At 35.1% G+C, this 22,681-nt stretch overlaps 2 protein-coding genes across 2 annotated transcripts in view; both read left to right on the top strand.

Moving 5' to 3' along the window:
- Positions 1–6,681, top strand: part of LOC121729322 (beta-1,4-glucuronyltransferase 1) — a 112,982-nt gene extending 106,301 nt beyond the window's left edge. The window contains exons 6-7 of the mRNA XM_042117796.1: positions 1,773–1,906; positions 4,068–6,681. Of these exons, the coding sequence (XP_041973730.1) occupies positions 1,773–1,906; positions 4,068–4,265 (332 nt within the window). The 3' untranslated portion in view covers positions 4,266–6,681. The remainder of the gene's footprint in view (positions 1–1,772; positions 1,907–4,067) is intronic.
- Positions 6,682–12,420: 5,739 nt separating this feature from the next.
- Positions 12,421–22,678, top strand: LOC121729775 (protein obstructor-E-like). The gene is made up of 6 exons (XM_042118397.1): positions 12,421–12,507; positions 18,162–18,364; positions 19,046–19,166; positions 19,796–19,990; positions 21,236–21,311; positions 22,097–22,678. Exons 1-6 carry the CDS (start codon positions 12,471–12,473, stop codon positions 22,398–22,400), a joined length of 936 nt encoding a protein of 311 aa, XP_041974331.1. The 5' UTR covers positions 12,421–12,470; the 3' UTR covers positions 22,401–22,678.
- Positions 22,679–22,681: the final 3 nt, after the last annotated feature.

Raw genomic sequence — 22,681 nt, 5'->3', positions numbered from 1 at the left:
ATCCCTGAGTCAGGGCTGTGCTAAAGATCGAAAGCCTTTACTGTTCAAATTGCATTCGATAGTTAGGAATATAAAAAACATTTTGTCTCTGTGTTGACCGGGTTTGATTTCTAAGACTATGGTAATGTAATTGTTATTGTTAACGATTCATTTTTTAGATGATTATCAAGCAAGTTTTAGGTCAGCATTAAAGTTTAAAGCCATGTAATACGTTCTTGTTGTAAACAATTTTCAGAATATTTTCAAGCTCTCCATAAAAATATAGGTTTTTACTCAGCAGTAAACCAAAAAGCAGTAAACGTCCTCAGTCCTCACATGTGCATAACCGCCATTAATCTGTTGTGGACTTGTGGACTATTTACACCTCGTATGGGGCATTCTAATTGCGTTATGGGTCATCGACCGGGACAGCTCAGACTTAACGATAATTTGCGAAATCTAGAACTTTCTTAGTCAGCTGTTTCGACATCATTAAGCATTGTTTACTTGTTACTTTGTTTTGTTTGTGTGTGCCTGTTATGTATGTGTATTTGTTTATAATTTTAATGCTTCATTGCAATCTGCAATTTCTCTGTGTTAGTAAGAAATAAATATGAGTGGTTCGGATGGAAAAAGCTTTATTCACTCAGTATTCCACTATTCCACGAGTTTTGGATATTATAATATGACTAGAGATGACCAGAGTCTATTTACTAGCGTCTTTGTTTTGCCAAAACAATGATCAATACATTATACATGACATGAGGTTGTGTAGATAAATAACCATAAAAAACTTGAGAGTTGTCAAGGGACACCCGAATGGAACCAAGTTATTTCTTCGTTCAAAAGGCCTTTATACATATTACATATACACTCAAATTTAAAAAAAAAACATCTATTGACGCCCAGGAATAGGTACTAACAACGCGTCGCTGTACTTTATTCTCAAAAAACGCCATCTAGTTGACGCACAGGAATACTATCAACGCCCTCTGCCCCTACCATGCAGGTACTAATAAAAAAGTGTCGAGGTCAAAATATATCGTCCTGTCTAGCCCACTTTATGCCGAACGCGCGATAAGGAACTTCGTTCCAAAAAGGCATTAAAAACTGGGCATAACCTATGAAGAAATGCGTATAATTATTACTTAGAGACTGTACGTCAGTACTTAATAATGATTCATAAGTTATGACTTAAGAGTAATGAGCTTATGACTAGCAAAATAAAAGTTTAAAAAGTTTCGGCTGAAATAACATTATCAATCACCTTACCTATTTGTATTTGTTATTTGAATTAGTTTCATTCAATAAAATTAATCATAAAAATCAAAATGTCAGTCTTTAATTTGTTTTAAATATCATTAGCTGTTTAATATTATTTAGTTAATTACGTGTTAATAAATCTTTGAATAATTATGCGATATTCATTAAAGTTATCATCCTTGTTGGAAAACCTTTATTAAAAATCAGACTAATTTTGCTAAGGACATTGGCTTATCATATGATTCATATTTAATTAACACCTATACGACAATTATTACTTATACAATTATGTAATAATAATTTGTAACCTATATTCATGCGATAGATCGTTTGGATTCGTCGCAAAGTAACTGCTATATTAAACTTGTTTGAAATATTTTAATAAACCAGTTCATGACAGTTAATTTGCGACGGATCTTTTCGGAATTGCATTCCTTTCTTCCAGCTCTTTCCAACCCAAAGCTAAAACGGTTGAGGGATTTTCTATTAACTGATTTATTTATTTTTAATTTTCATGTAAATTGTTACAGAAATGGACGTTTTCCACGTGGGCAAGCGTCGTGGGAAGTTCGTGCATTGGGAGCCGATCTTCATCGGGACACATCAAGACCCCTACTACGACGAGCGACTCAGCTGGGAGGGCAAGAAGGACAAAATGACACAGGTAATATCAACATGACAAACAGTGGCGGCGTTAGGGAGGGGGCGACGCTGACCGACCGTCCAGGGCGCCGGATAAACAAGGGGGCGCTGAAGGCAAACAAAAGGGGCGCCAATTTTTTCAGCACTACCAGCATCCTGGGCGCTGAAGAAATCTCGCCCAGGGCGCTAGTAGTGCTAAAACGGCACTGATGACAGGCAGATGGAAGAACTTACTTATGAGTCCGGGAGCCATCGAAATTCTCATACAAACGTAATACCAAGATCATTTCCCATGCGAGAATATTTACCATATTTGAGTTATTATTCAGCTTAAGATAGTAATTACCTAGGTTCATGTACAAAGATTCACTGCAAAATATTTACATACCAAAAAATATGAAATATTACAATTTAGTGCTTATGTAAATATTGTAATCGTTCATATTTTTGGTACTTATGTAAATAATATTTTGCAGTGAATCTTTGTACAGGAACCTAGGTAATTACTATCTTAAGCTGAATAATAACTCAAATATGGTAAATATTTCTCGTATGGGAAATGATCTTGGTATTACTTTTGTATGAGAATTTCGATGGCACCCGGACTCTTAAGTTGTATTCAAAAATTTTGACAGCCAATTTATAAATATTACTATTCCTACATTATTTATTTCCAACTTCGCTGTCGAGAATTTTAAAACAACTAAGTAAATAAAATATCTTAACGAAACGGTCCTCGAAATAAAAAGCGATTAGCAAAAAAAAATTGCCTGGGATAGCTAAAGATATGAAGGATAGCATTTTTAAGACATTTTGGAAGTATAATAAAATAGTTTAAACTATAAAGACTTTTTTTTTTCGCTTTAACGAATAGTCTACATAATCTTTGAGTTTGCATGAATTACGAAATTCCAATTTTCAATCAATGCATAAAATATATCCATATCCTTTCATAACTCATTTTAATTACCTGAAGTTCATTAGCAGGCTATTGATTGCAAGAGGCGGTAAGATTAACAGGATACCATTAACCAGTGCAGGCCATAGACATTAAAGATCATAAAATCTCCTCATTTTTATGGGATTCGTTAAGAACTACGCACCGTAAAGCTAAAATTGAAGCCATCAAAACGTCGCGTTTTCATAAAATATATTATAAAATACAGTCATTAAGGTTTTTAACTGCATATTGCAAGTAAATTGTTAGTTTTTCAAATAATATAACAAGCTCATACACATTTATATTTCTTCCCGTTTAATCTAGTAAAGATGACCTTATATTATACAAGTACGATACAAATACAAGTAAATATCATATTCAAGGTGTTACAAAACTAAGTGATAATACAGTAAGTATTATCACTTAGTTTTGTTACATACATATTTCCTTCTTCATTCTTGTCTTCACTGTTTTCTTCATTTTAAAATATTTACAGTACCATCCCACTAATATGTAAATTCAATAAAATATTATCCACTACTACAGCTACTTATTAATTTATTTATGCTTGATGAATCTTTCGATCGTGGATTCGTGGAAATCTATTGTTATTCTATTGTGTCTCGCTCACCGGTGAGCTTAATGTGGGGCTTGATGGGTTAATAAATCAATCAATTGTTTTTGTCACCCATTTTCTCTACTTCATAAATATCTTAGAGTATTCTGGCCAGCTTATTAAACTGGGGCTTAGGTAGCCCTGTTCGCTATATATTATATTAATCAGGGTAAGTTGAACACAGGGTAAGTCCGGATAATTCAACTTATCACTAAATTAGTCAGTGTTTTTTTTTTTGCCTGAAGCTACGGGCATATACGGCATACTGCACTGCAACTGCAAACTGTAGTACCGTACCATAACTGTAGTTTAATTTAGCGTTAACTTGAATTATCTGGACTTACCCTGTATCCGAACTTACCCTGATTAACTAGACTTCCTTGCCGTGTGGTATATCCTGCTAATATAACATTCTAAACTTTCGCGTTGCATTATAATTAAAACTTTTTAATTGGGACTTAACGCGACTTATTCAAGTAGTAATGCTACTACGAGTACATACTCGAGAAAATGAATGTACTCGTTGTAGCATTACTACTTGAATAAGTCGCGTTAAGTCCCGATTAAAAAGTTTTAAATATCCTGCTAATGTCTTGGCTGCTTTATTGACTGATGTTTCTTTTCCAGGGCTACATCCTGTGTGTCAAGGACTACGACTTCATGATCCTGAACAACGCCTTCCTCATCCACAAGCCTGGCATCAAGCACTTCGTTAAGAACGCGAAGAGAGACGCCATCGCGGGCAAGCAGTCTTTGTTCGTCAAAAACGTCATCATGCCCCAACTTAAGACACTGTTCGGTACAAGGAATGGTTGCGCACTGTGATCTAAAATTTTATTTAGCATAGCTTGAAGTAGACAAGCGTGCTATCTCTGTCGCACTCGTGATGGAGATAGCAGAAGTGCCGGCAGCACGTAGCTTGATGCTGCCGGCCGCTTAGGAAAGCCGATTTCTATTTCGTTGATGGAATTAGGACAGAATTTTGGCGGCGTAATCAGGGTGCAACGAACCGCCTTCCTTTTGTATGTATTTACAAGTGTCTAAACAAAACATATCATATCGATTACTATTTAATTTATTAATTAATGTAGACAATATCAGCGAATCGAATCCGTGTCAGACTCCAACGTTCGAGTGCCTAAAATGTACAGGAGATTTTCTATATTATTAAAGACTAAAACTGAACAAAATTTTGTACTTGCTGACCTTTAGGACCTGATTACACTTACCGAGTAGAGTAGACAGTGCCCTCGGCCGAGCATGTCTATAATAAACTCGGCCTAGAGAACTGTCTCCCCACTCTACTCGGTGGGTGTAATCAGCACATTATAGCGTGAGATCAAATCTTACTCGTCCTCAAATTAGGAGGTAGAAATCTAATCGTGAACCATAAGACTACTAGAGTGAATAGCTCTTGGTGCGAATGAGACGAAACGGCCAAAGTGCTATCATTCTTTCTAGGAATATCTTTTCTTCTATTCCACTCCTAGCGTTTTCTTTTTGTTTATAACATTAATTCTATTAGACGCCTTATTGTTAAATATTTTATTTTCTAGACCTTAGTTTGTGTTAAGTTTTGATGTTGTAAATATTTTACTCTTGTCACAATGAGTAAAGGATATACTTGACTCGAGCATTTAAGTATTTCTTTACGAAAGAATCTGATTTACTCCGCTAGATGTACGAGCTTTTATTTAAGTTTTATCAGAATTTAAGTTCCTACCTTCAAATTACTTACAGTCTCTTTATGCTTATACAATTGTACTGGTTCAAACCAAAATATACTAACTACCCAAATGTCGTCTATGTAGTTATGTGCATATTTTATTATATGACTCCGTCCGGAATTTTTGGAAAAAATCTTTTGTAACACTGATGTTCGTTGATTTTATTAACAGACTACCAAAAAGAGAAGTTTATTATTTTTAATTTCCTCGAGATTTGTACGTGGAATATTTTATTGGCTCTAAAAATTATACTTTACCGGATTAAAATGTATGAAAAACAATAGCTTGCACATAACTACATTGACGACATTTTTATATAGGAAGGTATGCTATTCCTGATAAACATATTTTATCCAACTACTTAATCATTTATTTATATTGCCTAATTATAGCTTAGGAAAGAATGTAAATTTTTAAAATTTATTACTCGAAATCGCTTATTTTAGTATTGACTAATGTATGTTAAACTAAGTGATACATGATAGTGTTAAACTCACCACGTCCGCTTATTTTTAATTATTAGTTAATTTTAATTTTTAGTTTGTTATATTATACTGTAGTCTGTATGTTATGGAATGTTTACTATGCTTTCCTTTTGCTGTTCATATTTTTCACTTAGTCTGGCTAAATAAATATTATTTTAATAAAAACTACGAACAACAGAAAAAATAATATTTATAGGTTGTATTGTGTCGCTCCGGACAAATATTTTAACATTTTGACATTCATCAAAATTTTATACTTTATACTGTATTTATAATGATTTTATAGATTTAGTTTTAATGTTAAGCAAAGCTTAGTCAATTGATTAGTGTAAGTTTAAATTAAGTGTTTATTTCAATATTAGTTTAGTCCTTATCTCGGGCGACATCCTTCGCAGTATTTAATTTTGGTGTTTTTATTTAATTTTCATTTTCAACAAATTCACTAGTAGAACAACATTTTTTTGACTAAGTCACTAGAAAAACAACAACATTTTTTGAGTAAGTCACTAGAAGAACAACAACATATTTTTATGACAAAACCACTGGAAGAACAAAATGGAATTAAACAATTTTTCTATAAGTTTATAATCCAATAAGATATTACAAAAACTTAACGCTAATATCACCAACGCTTGTTAAAGTTAATCAGTCATTAAATATTATGATTAATAATTAATCTAGTTTTTGGAATTTTTCAAGCCTGGTGAAATAGGCCTTAAGTCCGATTGGCTTGATTTTGTTTTTAATCAGGGATTTAGATATTTGATCTAAATCCCCGATTAAGAAGAGGCGAGAAGTGTCTAGACTTGTGACTTTTGTCTATTCTTTTACTGATAAAAATATTAACGCAGCGAAGAACTATGCAAGGTCTTCTTATCTCTATCATATAGAAAACGTCACACGACAGAAAGACCACATAATACATAATATTTTAGTAAGAGTAGGTTTCTGTATATTTTACAATACTTTTCTTAAGTGCCTTTTTCACCACTTCCTGGGTGCCGGATAGGCTATCCACGACTTATTTGACAGATGCTCCATACTCTATCTGTCAAGTTAAGTTGTAGGTAGCCTTTCCGGCACTTATCAGGAAGTGGTGAAACAGCGCCCTAAGTCATAGGATATTTGGGTTTTGGGTTCTGGTTAATGCATGTGGTGGGTTTTCACTGGCGGGCAAGTGCCTCTTAGATATAAGCGATATAAATCTCAATGTGATCATATACGAAAATGTATTTATCGGTACTAGCTGTAAGTAGGCCTCTAAGAATTTTACCTTGTAGTCGGGAAATTTTCATACGTTTTACAGGCGACTTGTAATGAATAAATGATTTTCAAGGAATTTATTGTTTTTATTAGGTACACCTACAACCCAACCAACTTTGGTCCACTTGCACAGATCGGGGTTATAAGTTATAACTTTTAAATATAAAATAATTATATCAACAACAACAGACTATATACTTATAAGAATATTAGGAAGGATAATAGAAATACTATTTTTATTCAGTGTGTGTAAGTGATAATACCTTAGGGTGTATACGTGTTCCTTGTAGAGAGTTCACTGTGAAAGTAGCAGCTCTGAAACACGCAATTTTTTTTTCACTTTTCACAAAGGCCCGAGCGTCACGAGTTTCCCCATACAAAAGTGAATAAAAAATTTGGAAATACATCATTTCGGACTCATAAAGTGGAGACAATAAAAATACTCGAAAAACAGACAATTACCAAAATATGTGCAGTCTACAGTCTGCACCTTTTTTTTTAGTTGTCCTTTGATTCGTTACTCCTTAAACCAAATTAAAGCAAAGCCCTCGACGATGCAAATTTAATAACAGTAAAACTGGAGCCACGTGAGCAGACGCGAAATCCCAAACTGCGTTAGTGTGCGCGCAGCATACTGATGAGCGCGAGATAAGGAAGACGGTGGTACGTGCCCCGCATTACTGCTAAATGTCTGAATTCAGAAATAGACAAATATTTTATAATATCGAAATATATTTTATAAGAAAAAAATTGCGGGTTTTTGTAGAAAAAAAATACGTGTGGCACTCGGAGACTGCCGCGGTAAAGGACACAAACACCGAAAAAAGTCTGCCGAACTGAAACGACGTCAGACGATGCACTTGGCGATGTTTGGTTTCTTATCGTTACGGAATTTCTTAATTCGGTAAAATATTTTAACATGCTATAATGTATGCCTAAAGTAAACCACGGGTCAAAATATATTATGTCACCTTTCTCGCGCTCCTATTTTTAAAAGAGATAACATAATCCACCAACACAATTATTAACATAAACTCACAGTGACGGAAGTGGGCCTTAAAAATATAAGTACCTGTAATAACCGACTAGTTCCAACCCTGCTTATGCGAGACTTTTTAAAGATGTTGATTCTTATCAGATACCCAAGGATGTACTGTTCGTACAGGTGCCTTGCATGTCCCTTACTTGGATTTACCCACTTAAAATATGAAATAAGTATAAAAAATATTGTCAGAGTTTAATTAGTTGCAGAAAAAATATTTTAGTGTGAATCATTCCTAATAGCATAGTATCTAGTGATGTTTGATTATAAATTACTTACTAAAAATAAATTATAAGCAAAAAACTTTTTGAAAAAAAGCTTTTATTTAAATACTTTAAAAAGAAGAAAATAAATTTCCCCTTAAAAATTCTAACTATTAAGTTATAACCTCAATATATTATACAATTTGCATTAAAATAAAAGCTTGTCGCGTGATTTGTTAATAATAAACTAGTAAATGCCAATTTAACTGAGTAAACTGATATTATATTATAATTAAATATTGACAGATTGTTAAGTCTCGCGACAAGCTTTTATGATAATGCAAATTGTATAATATATTGAGGTTATAACTTAATAGTTAGAATTTTTAAGGGGAAATTTATTTTTTTCTTTTTAAAGTATTTAGATAAATAAAAGCTTTTTTTCAAAAAGTTTTTTGCTTATAATTTATTTTTTGTTTTTTAGTTAAATCTCTGACTAGATTTCTTAAGTCTGATTGATTGTAGTTCGTTTTGTTTCAAGAATTTGTTAAAATCTGATTAACTTAATTTAAGTCTTTAAGGAATCGTACTTAATTCTACGACTAAAAAATTTAATATCACTTAACAAAAATGACCGGTTTCAGGACTGTATGGGCGACACGACACGACACGACACGACCCGACCCGACCCGACACGACACGACACGACACGAGACAACACGACACGACACGACACGACACGACACGACACGACACGACACGACACGACACGACACAACACGACACGATACGATACGATACGACACGACACGACACGACACGACACGGCACGACAGGAAACCACATGACTTTTCAATTTACTCTCAATAAGCCTTTTTGTTTGATACCCATATTGCAGAAGTGCTTTAAAAATAACTTTAATCCCCTATCTTAGATGAGCCGCCGTATTGTATGTAGAATGACATTACATTCGTTTCCAAGTTACTCTCAATGAGCCCTTTCATTTGATACCTATATTGCAGAAGTGCATTAAAAATAACTATATCCCCCTACCTCGAATGAGACGCCATATTGGATGTAGAATGTCATTACATTCGTTTCCAAGTTACTCTCAATGAGCCCTTTCATTTGATACCTATATTGCAGAAGTGCATTAAAAATAACTATATCCCCCTACCTCGAATGAGACGCCATATTGGATGTAGAATGTCATTACATTCGTTTCCAAGTTACTCTCAATGAGCCCTTTCATTTGATACCTATATTGCAGAAGTGCATTAAAAATAACTATATCCCCCTACCTCGAATGAGACGCCATATTGGATGTAGAATGTCATTACATTCGTTTCCAAGTTACTCTCAATGAGCCCTTTCATTTGATATCCATATTGCAGACTTTGCATTAAAAATAACTATACCTCTATCTTGGATGAGCCGTCATATTGGATGTAGTATGACATTACATTCGTTTTCGAGTTACTCTCAAAAAGCCCTTTCATTTAATATCCATATTGTAGAACTGCATAGAAAATAACTATTTCGCCATCTTGGATGGTCGGCCATATTGGATTTAGAGTGATGTCACATACAATATCATGTATTGTCATCCAAACTAAACGTGCCTGCAAAATTTCAGCTCGATCGGTTAAATATATCTACTCCAAAATTGAATTCCAACATACATACTTAGTACTTACATACATACAGAGCAAATTAAATAAAAGCTTTTAAAATAACAATACTTATACTAAATTTTGAATTACGCTTTTCTAATATATCAAAAGGCGTAGCTTTAATTCTACTTTATGGTGCAAAATTAAAAAAAATACATTGATAATATTACCTCCTTTCATTTAACGAAAGCAATGCGAGATGTGAGTGATCAAACACAATATGTATTATGTCTAAACTCTAAGCACTGCACAAGGCGTTCGGTGTAAAAATAAATAAAACCTTTTTTTGGCCGAAATAATAAAAAGTAAAAAAAACTAAAACCCAACTACGACAAAAACGACGCTGAAAAAGTTTATAACAATATTTTCAGAATACTGAACTGAACTGAACAAATGGACACAGTAGACTCTACCAAGATGCCTTCGTTGTAAATTTACAATAATACAATACAATACTATTCTGAAGTTTTATACGTGGGAGAGCCATGCTTCGGCACGAATGGGCCGGCTCTACCGGAGAAATACCACGTTCTCACAGAAAACCGGCGTGAAACAGCGCTTGCGCTGTGTTTCGCCGAGTGAGTGAGTTTACCGGAGGCCCAATCCCCTACCCTATTTCCTTCCCTCCCCTCCCCTATAATTCCCTTCCCTACCCTCCCCTATTACCCTATTCCCTCTTAAAAGGTTGGTAACGCACCTGCAGCTCTTCTGATGCTGCGAGTGTCCATGGGCGACGGAAGTTGCTTTCCATCATGTGACCCGTTTGCTCGTTTGCCCCCTTATTTCATAAAAAAAAAAAAAAAGTATGCAATATATTATGTAGAGATAAATTTTCATGTTTGGAAAACCGCAGTCACACGTTGTGTCTAAGTGCTACGGTAGGTAGTATATGTAACGTGTGACTACGCCTTTTCTTTATGTATACATACATACATACATACATACATACATACATACATACATACATACATACATACATACATACATACATACATACATACATACATACATACATACATACATACATACATACATACATACATACATACATACATACATACATACATACATACATACATACATACATACATACATACATACATACATGCATACTTACATAGCCTGTCAAAATCATAACCCTCCTTTTGCTTTGCCGTAGTCAGGTAAAAACTGAAAAATTTACCTTTGACCCTTCATAGTTGGGGAGGGGAAGAGGGGATTCCGGGACAAGCTCGAGCGTGTCAGATTATGCTTGTATAGGCTTCTGACATGTGTCTAGTTATCATGGTATAGAAGTCAGATTCCTCACGTTTATTTCATTTTAAATTGAAATGTCATCGGGTCTGTCAGATTAAGATTGGGGATGTTTAGTATACCCCAAAGAAGCTTCCATATAAAGCACTGACGATTCAAAGGTTAGGTAAGCCTGTAGATCATTTCAAAATTTAAAAAAATAAAGAGATAAATAAATGTCTTATACGTGGGAATGGAAATGAAAAAATCTTATACGTGGGAAAGCCATTTTTCGGCACGAATGGGCCAGCTTGACTGGAGAAATACCACGTTCTCACAGAAAACCGGCGTGAAACAGCGCTTGCGCTGTGTTTCGCCGAGTGAGTGAGTTTACCGGAGGCCCAATCCCCTACCCTATTACCTTCCCTACTCTCTCCTATTACCCTATTCCCTCTTAAAAGGCCGGCAACGCACCTGAGCTCTTCTGATGCTGCGAGTGTCCATGGGCGGCGGAAGTGGCTTTCCATCAGGTGACCCATTTGCTGGTTTGCCCCCTTATTTCATAAAAAAATAAAAAAAAATTATTTAGTCCTTGTTGTCTAAAATATATTTATAATTTATCTAAATAAGCAATTTTATGAGTAGGTAAGTATATTTTCTTTTTCAAAACTTTAAAAGTGCTGCAGTTTCTGAACCCACCGCTAAAATATAAACCCCCTTTTTTCAGCTTTACCCAATGTATAAAACCTACCAGGTGTCCATGACGCTCTAGAAACTACTCAATTAGCACCCACCCCTCCCCTACTATAAGCTGTTGACAATATCAAATACCTATGTGCCTTTGTAAATTGGCTAACGTTATATAACTTAGAGAATTTAACCTACGACCTCTAGGTCAGGTGACTAAGCGATGAACATTTCTAAAGTTTTTGCAACTAAAACGAAATGTGTTGCACATTTCGTTTTAGTTGCAAAAACTTTAGATACTTACCTAAAAGCTAAAAGCTCCAATTGGATCCATTGCTTATCAGTTTCCGGCCTGTAAAATATTAATTGTGAGGCATACCAAATTACTGTGAACGGTTCTGTTCGCCCAATCGTGTGCGGCTTATTCATGTACCTACCAATAATAATTTCACTAACAACTATTCAGTTGATATTAACGAATCAATTAGTTTCCCTTAAAATTATTCGCTACAAAAAATACAGAAAATCAATTGGAAGAAGATGTAAAAAAATAAACCATGAAAGTTGAGCAATCCCATGTCCTAAAAGTCAGGTTTTCGGCGGAATTGCGAACGCGGTGACGTCGTGTCCTGATGAGACAGGGTTTCGCAAACTGGCTGCCCCCAAGGTCCAGCAGTCATTGGTAGTGCCAGCCTCGCGCGAGCGTGTTGTACCATCATGAAGTTCCTCATACTGGCGTGCTTATGCGCCACCGGTAAGTGACACCTGAAATTTTGTGTACAGACTACGGGTAATGAAGCGGGAATTAAAAAGGAAAATTTTCAAAAATCGGATTTCTTTCAATTGATTAGAATCTTTAATTTTTTATTTGATGCTATCTACGAATAACAAAAACTAGAAAGGACATTTTTACATACAAACGCTGAAAATTTTAAATATGGAATTTTAAACATTGCGAAGTCCAAAAAACTTTGTGAATATTACTAACCTAACCTAATTTTTTTTATTTTATATTAAGTTCAAATTGAACAAATTCAAGTTTATAATCAAACCAATGATAATGTACTTATACAGATATGTTACGTCCATACTATTTTCCGGCTTAAATCTCTTCCGAACAATTTGCAAATTCAAAATTGCAGACATTGACAAATTTGACAGATGAGTGAAACAAAAGATACGAAAAACCATTTACGTAAAAGAGACAGTTCTATTTTAAACGTCGAATCGTATCGCTGTCTCTTTCTTCGCCTGAGCTATGACGAAAATTCGATTTTTTCCAGATTGTTCGAAAAAATAATTGAAAATGTAAATAATCGAGGTATTTATTGCAATCAAGACATGTGGTAAGAGAATCCATGTGTTTTGTTTACTTTCGAGTCATAATTGGTACATTTTCGATACACGCAAGACTTCATTTTCAATTTATTTAGGTAAGACAAGACTCGCTTGATGCAGACTAAACAACAGACGGCCCAATTGGGCCATATTTGAAGCTTCACAACGCGCGCGGTAGTAACATATCTGGTTTGAGTATTTCATCATTGAATGAAACACAGATTCGCATCATTGTTCTCAGAAGCAAGGAAATTAAGAGTATGGATTTAAATAAAATATCAAGTTTATCAGGACAGGTTTACATCTTTGTAAATTATCCCAAAGCTATTTTAAATATATTATGATTTTAGTGAACTTTTTTGTTTACAATCTAGATTCTAGAACAGTCTAGGATAACCGCGCAGATTTTTTCTCCTAATTGAATTTTTTGAGAGCACAGCCCAATGATATTCTGTTTTTTAATATAATATCACTGGCACAGCTGATGATAAAATTATATGAATAAATTCGCGAGAAATGAGTAGGTATGAGAAATAAAATATTAAGTAAGTATATCTCATGGTGAAAATGGCAGTGCGGACGGGGCCTAACTGCGACCCTACATTGTAGATTTCTGACTTGGCTGTTGAAGATATCGAATGCAAGTGGAACAAATTACCTATAATTAAACATAGAATTAAGTTTAAAATAGAGTACATAACTACTATCTGTTTGAGATATTCATTGCCGGTCTTAGCACTAGCAACGCCCTGGGCGAGATTTCTTAGGCACCCAGGATGCTGGTAGTGCTAATAAAAAAGGTGCCTGTCGCTTCCCTTTTTGTTTGCATTCAGCGCCCCTTTATATCCGGCGCCCTGACCGTCGCCCAGTGTCGCCCCCTCCTAACGCTGCTACTGGAGACATTGTATGCTTTTTTCAAAATTATCAAATTGTCCAAGTACCCAGTTTAATTCAATAGGTACATCTCACTTTATCTTATTTGAATCCGTGTCGGCCTGTGACCTCATATACTATTACAAAGAACAAGCAATAACTTAGCACAGGGTTTCCCAATCTTTTCAGCCTGCGGTGCAGTTACATGTTACATATTGTTACGGCGCCCTTCCTAGCTATTACAAAAAGATGTATAAATAAACACCTTTAATGATTATTTTAGTTAGGTGAAGCAGGTAAATAATAATAAAGAAATACTTAATCATCTGCCTGCTTTGTATAATTCATAATTTCATACTATAATTTTATTATATTTGTGGTGTCGGATAATAATGGAGGATTGACTCACGGTGCCCCTCTTGCCTTTCCACGGCGTACCAGGGCGCCGCGGCGCACAGTTTGGGAACCCTTGACTTAGCAAATACTAAAAGTTAGGTCGTCATCTGCAAACACACATTGTGACAAATGGTAATAACTTGCTCAATTCCTTCAATCCTTTTGTAATATTTTGTCAGTTGTGAAACTCCAAGGCTGGAGCTTTTCGAAATTTGAATTCTACGAACCAATAGAACTGATTCTAATAACTCGGAAAACGTTATGGTACGGGAGCCCTAGAAGATTTTTTTTTTATTACTAACAAGCTACGAATAATAAAAACTACTAACAAGCTAATTTTTTTGTGAGTAGCTTCATTTTGATTTTGATAAGACGAACAAAATTTTTATTTTCGAAAAACCTTGAAAGTGGTAGCTAACAGATATAGAAAGGATTTCATACTTTGACTTGATGGCCCTAAAATATGGATTGTTCTATTTGGTGGAAAATGTTACTCTTCAATTATACAGGGTGTAACAAAAATAAGTGATAATACTTTAGGTATTAGCCTACCAATATACAAAAAATCAGCTTGTTAGGGTTCCGTTTTAGGGTTCAGTAGTCAACCTAGTTTTGTTGATTACAAAACTAAGTAGGTTGACTTACACTCTGTGGGCCTTAATTCAAAAACTATACCTACTAGGGCCTAGGCACAGAATATTGGCCTAGGAGCCTTTGTGTCTTTAGTTATGGTCGATTTGCAAAGATTAACATTTGGTCAAGGATTCTCAATGATATTTCGTTCAAACTATTTTGATGTAGCCATTTTAGACAGCCTTGTTTGACTTATAAACTCAACATTGCCGCGTATTTGCCGTATAATTCATACTGTTCATCTCGTTAATCCATCGCTGTCAGCTGTCAGTTGAGATCCTGTAATTGGCATTCAATACAAAACACGATACACTACACGTGCGTGTGATTCATGTGTTTGCTCCATTCATCTCTATTTAGATACACGTCTTGTGTAGTAGGTATACTAGATGACGCCTGCAACAACGTTCCGCCAAAATTCTTTTATCGCGCGGGAACCGTACATTTTCCGGTATAAAGAGTATCCTAAGTCCTTTTCCAGGACTCAAAGACATACCATATTACTATGGAGATACCATACCAAATTTCAGCAAAATCGGTGCAGCGTTTTGGGCGTGAAGAGGTAACAGACCGACACACAAACAGACACACTTTCGCATTTATAATATTAAGTATGGATTGCAAGTACCTAATTAGTTTAAAACTAAATTCTAATAGCCGGATTCAGAGAAAATTTTCGTGTCTCTTTCGCATTGGAAAAAACTTATTTTCCTTTTTTTACGCGTGTGTCTGGTTACCAATATTGTCGTGCAGTTTCTTGGCCGGGGACCAGGTTGAAACTAGAAACAAAAGTCATAACTTATAAATTCTGCTCTATGAAATAAAACTAATTTAACAACAAATCTCCTGAAATAACACAATAGCTATTAAGCTATTGTGTTATTTCAGGATATCATATCATATTATGATATGATATCATATTATGATAGGATATCATATTAATGATAATTTAATTAATTGCAAAAGAAGAAAAATAAATATGGTGTCAAAGAGGTCACCTAAGAACATCCTGCAGAGACCTATTAGATTACTAGCTGTTGCCCGCGACTTCGTCCGCGTGGACTTCAGTTTATAGCGCGCGATGTCCACAAAATTGGTGACACAAGCTTTTATAAAAAAAAACCCTGGTACCTACCCCTTAAATCAAAACAGCTGTGCAGTGTGCATATAATATTTCAATTTTTTAAATTAAACTTTATATTTTATGCCAAATTTTTAAGCTTATTTAGCCCCCCAATTACACAACTTCACCCATAAACTATTTATCATTGATAGGTTTAAACTTTAAGGTTACGTCACTGCATAGATAGAGTACTGATTTATTACATAACCTAAAAAAGACATAACAATTGAAAAATATCCATAATTAAGTGTAAGATAATACCACCTCTTATAGAAAGACTTTTGGGCAAGCATTAGCGCGATGTAGGAGACGCACGGCGCTATCTAGTATGAATTTTTGGAACTAACTTAATTTGAACAAATTTACGCATTTTCACCCCCTTACAACGCTTTTTTCCAGTAAAAAAGTAGCCTATGTCCTTTCTCAGGCTTTAGACTATCTGTTTACAAAATTTCATTACAATCGGTTCGGTAGTTTTGGCGTGAAAGCGAGACAGACAGACAGACAGACACGAGTATAGATTTTGATTTACTCATTCCATTGCAAAAAACCAAAAAACGAAACATAATGTCAGCCAAAACCGGTCCAAAATCTAGTTATCCCAGTCATTCACATCCGTGACACTTAGGTATGATATATTGGTATATTGATATTGATTCATAATTTAAATGTAATATTATTCTAATATAGTCTATTATACGGACACTATATTACACTAATTATAGTAATTATATTGCACCAAGGAAAAAAAGTCATTTAAAGTAAGACTAGTTTATTAGTATTATCTTAAGTTTAGCAAAGATTTTAAATATCTAAATACCTTATACCTACAATCTACAATAAGCAATATAAAAGTAATGCAATGTAAAAATAAAATAAAAATATGTATAAAGGACAAGATCCCACACCAATAAAGTAAAATAATTAATTATACAAATGTCAAAGATTTACCTTAACATTTACACTGAGAATAATAAAGTTAATAATAATAAATTGACGAGTTAAAATCAATCCGGTAAGTTCTTCTCATGATAGGAAATCTATACTAGTCTATACTTCTATACTATCTATACTAATATTATAAATGCGAAAGTATCTCTGTCTGTCTGTCTCTCTCGCTTTCACGCCAAAACTACCGAACCGATTGTAATGAAATTTCGTAAACAGATAGTCTAAAGCCTGAGAAAGGACATAGGCTACTTTTTTACTGGAAAAAAGCGTTGTAAGGGGGTGAAAATGCGTAAATTTGTTCAAATTAAGTTAGTTCCAAAAATTCATACTAGATGGCGCCGTGCGTCTCCTACATCGCACTAATGCTTGCCCAAAAAAGTCTTTCTATAAGAGGTGGTATTATCCTACATTTAATTTGGCTATTTTTCGATTGTTATGTCTTTTTTATGTAATAAATCAGAAATCAGTACTTTATCTATGCAGTGACGTAACCTTAAAGTTTAAACCTATCAATGATAAATAGTTTATGGGTGAAGTTGTGTAATTGGGGGGCTAAATAAGCTTAAAAATTTGGTATAAAATATAAAGTTTAATTTAAAAAATTGAAATATTATGTGCACACTGCACAGCTGTTTTGATTTAAGGGGTAGGTACCAGGGTTTTTTTTTATAAAAGCTTTTGACACCAATTTTGTTGACATCGCGCGCTATAAACTGAAGTCCACGCGGACGAAGTTGCGGGCAACAGCTAGTACAAAATATAGTTAATACAGAAAAATGTACTTAGAAAAGGATAACTGCTATTATAATATTAATAAGCTATATAAGTATTAAAATGAAAATAAAATTTCATGACTAAGAAAAATAACACAATTTCCATTCAACTAACAATTAAAAGTAGCGGTTTTAAACAAAGTTTTTATAATTAGAAATTAGAAAGAAGAAATTAGGAATTTACTTAGTTCAACCATAGAAACGAAAAAGCTCGAAAGCTTCAAATACTCTCTTTTTATCTTGATCAATCCTCTCTCAAAAGAAGGAAGATGGGATCATGGGATTGCATTATCATTGCTAATACATTTGATTTTATTACAGCGTTAGCGCAAAAATACGAAGAATACACGACCCCCGATAGCGCAGTCGAAGAATTCGCTACCAACGCTCCCCAGGAACTGCGGTCCAACTACAGGACGTACGACCAGTCCTCGAACCAACAGCAGGTCACCAACAAGAGATGTATCGAGAAGAACGAGAGATACCCTATACCTGGAAGCTGCGATAGATATATTGAATGTCTGGTTAGTTTATTTGATTGCTATTCTAAAACCTCTTACTAATTATAAGAATATGGCAGTCTATACTTCAAGTTCTCCTTGCCTGAGTTTGTATGTCACTTGACGCCAGACAAAGGCAAGCAGACCTTGAATAGTTATTCGCTGGGTATTTTTATTATTAAGGGAAAGTGTAGGGAAGAACGTCATGGTACCTAACATCCACATCCTTCAAGGTCAACAAAAAATTAACAATAACATGTTCAATTTGCAAATAACTGAATAGGGATTTCATGTAGTTGAATTTCATGTAGTTGTTACCTACGTTTCATAATCTAACTTACATAATTTGAGAGTTTCCTCGCTCTTCGTGACTATTACCAGCCTGGATATAAATGGCAGGGCCGGTTTTTTTTTTATGAGAGGTCATTTCAATTTCGCCACCCCTATGTTCAAACTCTGCCGCCATCCTTAAACGCTGCCGCCTCTTTTAGGACGCCATAGGACGCTACCGTCATATACAAAAATCCAGGTTATACGTTCTGTAAATATTTAAGTTGTTCAGAGTCGCCTACTAGGCTATAACTACCCCCGGTACAATTACTTTATCAGTTTCTTAAAATTTTCTTCTGACGATCCAACTATAACTTATTTATTTGCCATTTAATAATCTGTGCTACATCGCAATAATTACATCAACAATTCCAGAACGGCACAGCGACAGACAAGACGTGCCCTGACGGTCTGCGGTACAACCCCAACGTCACATTCAACCGCGACCCCTGCCAGTACCCCATCGACGTCGAGTGCATCGGCCGAGCTAGCTTACGTAAGTATCTTCTTTAAAACTTTAGGAACCTTCTTGCAATCTACACTTTTCCAGGCACAACACCGTTCTAAAGAAGTTTTAAATGTTTTATTTACCCCTGATCTGAAAAGACAGTAACATAATATTATCATCATCCTTGCGTTGGCCAACGCGGGCAACCCTTTAAACCTTTTCCCTCATATTATTATGCATGTACAATGGGTAAGTCATTTCAAACTATATAGGCAAGATTCAATGCACATGACCAAGCCTTATTACCACCAACCAAGGGTTGCAATTTAAATTAACACTATTCATTTCGTCTAAGCATTTCGGTAAACTCCAATGTTTATGGGCTATCGAATAAATTGATTCTTAGGCAGTTGACAGTCCAACGTCATTTGTTCGAATCATGTCTATTCAATGTTAATTGTGATCTGACGGCTGGGTTTGATATAACGCGACCAAGCTACGTAGGTCCCCCATCTGCCTAGGAATCAACCTCTCTGATAGTAAGTATAATAATTTCTGTCGCAAGATTACTGTTGTGTTCCTGTAATTGTTGTTGACTGCCAAGCTTTATCTAAAACAAACTTATAATTTTAGAACTACCCAAGTTTAAACGCTTATGTCAGCTCAAACAATTCTAGAGCCAGCCCAACCGACGGAGGAGTGTCCTCACCAGTTCGGTTACTTCAAGCGCACCGACGGCAACCACTGCGGCAAGTTCAGGAACTGCGTCAACGGCGTCGCCTTCGACTTCGATTGCCCCGAAGGCCTCGCCTTCAACTCCGAGTCATACCGCTGCGATTGGCCCGACCAGGTCAAGGACTGTGATGTTGAAGGTTGGTTGGAAGGTGGTTGGGAGGCAAGCTTTTGCTAGCAGTTTCATCCGCTTATTTATTTACTACATTTTTTCAGCGGTCATGCGAACAGTGTCTATTTCAGGGATTATAAATTCAAAATTCTTTATTTGCGCAATACATGGTGAAATGTTTTGCCTGTTTATGGCATGCAAAAAAATCTAACAATCAAACATCACAATCAGCAATCTTAATTTAAGAGGTATTAACACAAACTTAGGTTTGTGTTTATCCTGATTTACTTAATATTCTTGTAACTGCTGTATGCTATATTCCTTTGAATTTTGACAAACATCTATCGATCTTTACAGACTTGATCACATTTTTAAAATTTGCTTTCCGAGGGATCAAACAGGATAGCCCATTATAATTCCTCTGAGAGCAAATTAAAAAGAATCCTTCTCTATAATCCTTTTCTATTGTTTAATTAAATTAAAATTAATCAAATACTCTATTTCAGACCGTGAAGCCCAATGAGTTTCTAAAATACTAGAGTAGCAATGTCTTACAAAAGATTCTCATAAATGCGTAACCACTTTTTTGTTCAAAAGACAATGTCAAGTCATATATTCGTTATGTCATTATGTATGTGAGATATGCCTGCAGGCATCTTCGAAGTGGCAACGCGTTGCTACCGTAAACTTCCAATCTAGTTACGTTAGTAACATAGAATATCATTGGTGAAGCCTATTTTATAACCTTAGAAACTAAATATTAAATTGAACCCTTAAGGTTTCTGAATGTCAATTATTAATAGTTGAAATATTAATCACCGATTGGCTTTTAAGTAAAGGCTAAAGATGAAGATCATTCATATAATTTGATTGCGTTTGAAATATAAAACCTAATAAATTATGATCTCAATTCCAACTTCCAAGTAAATGAATCTTCCGATCTTGTGCCCTTGTTAATTTGATGAAATACCTCAACGATGACCCGGCCGTCAACTCCTATGCCATTAACATTGAATATTAATACGAAACTTGAAAAATTTACATATAGTGCGAACTAGATGATCAAATTGAGAATTTAATTTAGCCTCCCGGATTTTTCTATTCCTATTCAAGTAATTAGTTTCCTAATACTTATAGCCTGCCTTTGTATATGAAGTTTCCATTTCAACCACAAAAGACAGCAATATCATTAAAATTACCCTATTTTATTAGTAAACTGTGCCAGAAAATAATTAATGTTTCCAGGAATTAATAGATTTTTAAAACGTTTCAGCTTACTTGGGCTTCCGTTGTCCCGAAGTTCCGGAGCTGAAGGACGTTGGACCACCCACAGGCTTCAGATTCTACAGGTGATTTTCCAAAACTTTCAAGAAAGAAAAATGAGAATTATGTACTATTAGAGAAGTTGATTCTTAAGCACATCTGCATGATGGGACCTACGTAGTTTGGCCGCGTTATGTCAAACCCAGGCAACAGATCACAATTAACATTGAATTGACTTGATCCGAACAAATGACGTGGGTCTGTCAACTGCCTATGAAATATGAATCAATTTCCTCGATGGATATTACTGGATAATGGATTGGATGGATGGACAAGGATTTCAAACCCCGTTAAAATACAATTAGCTAATAATTAATCTTAGTAAATATCTTATGACGAAAAACAAAAATGAGCGAACTCTTAAAATTAAATTAAAAATAGCCGCTCCAAACGGAATCATCAATATTACCAGTCTTCAAAGAATTCCTCGAAATGACGTTCTTCTTATTCATATTGTACTTTACATATCCACCATCAAATATGTTAAATGGTTGCCCAAGAACAGGTTAGCTAATGACCGGTCAATCCGAACCCACTTAAATGTCAACGATGAGACGACCTTGCTTATGTAATATTGAAATACCAGATGTTTTGCAAAACTAGTCAATAATAAATGTTCTAGGCTATATGGTACTAAAATTAATTGAAGATAACGTAATGTCTTATTAAATCTTTAACGATCGATTAATCTTAATCTTGAACTTACGAACTCGAGTTTCGAATATGTCAAACTTTAGAACGACTGACTTCAAAACTCATGATCACGTCACTTAAACAAAAAGGAACTAAAACATTTTTTACACTTTTGCAGATCACCAAGCAACTGCCAACAGTACTTCATCTGCGTAGAAGGCAAACCTCGCAGACTCGCCTGCAGCGGCTACAACGCCTTTGATGAGGAAATCGAGGGTTGCGTAGCAGCCGATGAGGTATCAGCCTGCCCTGCTGACATCAAAGAGAGAGCAGCCAGGTCCAGGAAAGAGGAGGAGCAACGCGTCATCGAACAACAGAAGTACTACGAACGTCTCAAGCAGAACCCCCAAGCTCAGCTCCGTTATGCTCCTACAGAACCATCGTACAACGCCTACGAAGAAGCCACCACCGTCAGCCAATGATTAGGAGAATCTAAAACGACTGAAGAACAATAAAGATAGGCGTTGCTTTTACCATACTTTTCCTTGGTCTTCACTTACCTGATCGTTACAAGTCTGGTTCTAAAAGCCACGCTTATTATTTTTGATAGAGCAGTTTATATTGTTTCAAACGTTTAACTTACTCCAATCACTGTATACAACTAGATTTGGAACAAAATAAACTGCCAGCCATACGCTCTGGTCAACAAGTTTTGTTAATATTGTTTTAATGCTATTGATATTATCGTGAAATTAAAATATCT

The sequence above is a fragment of the Aricia agestis genome, chromosome 8 (assembly GCF_905147365.1).
Source record: "Aricia agestis chromosome 8, ilAriAges1.1, whole genome shotgun sequence".
Classification (NCBI taxonomy): Eukaryota; Metazoa; Arthropoda; class Insecta; order Lepidoptera; family Lycaenidae; genus Aricia; species Aricia agestis.
The sequence above is the reverse complement of the archived record's forward strand: the minus strand, read 5'-3'. Positions and strand labels throughout refer to the sequence as shown.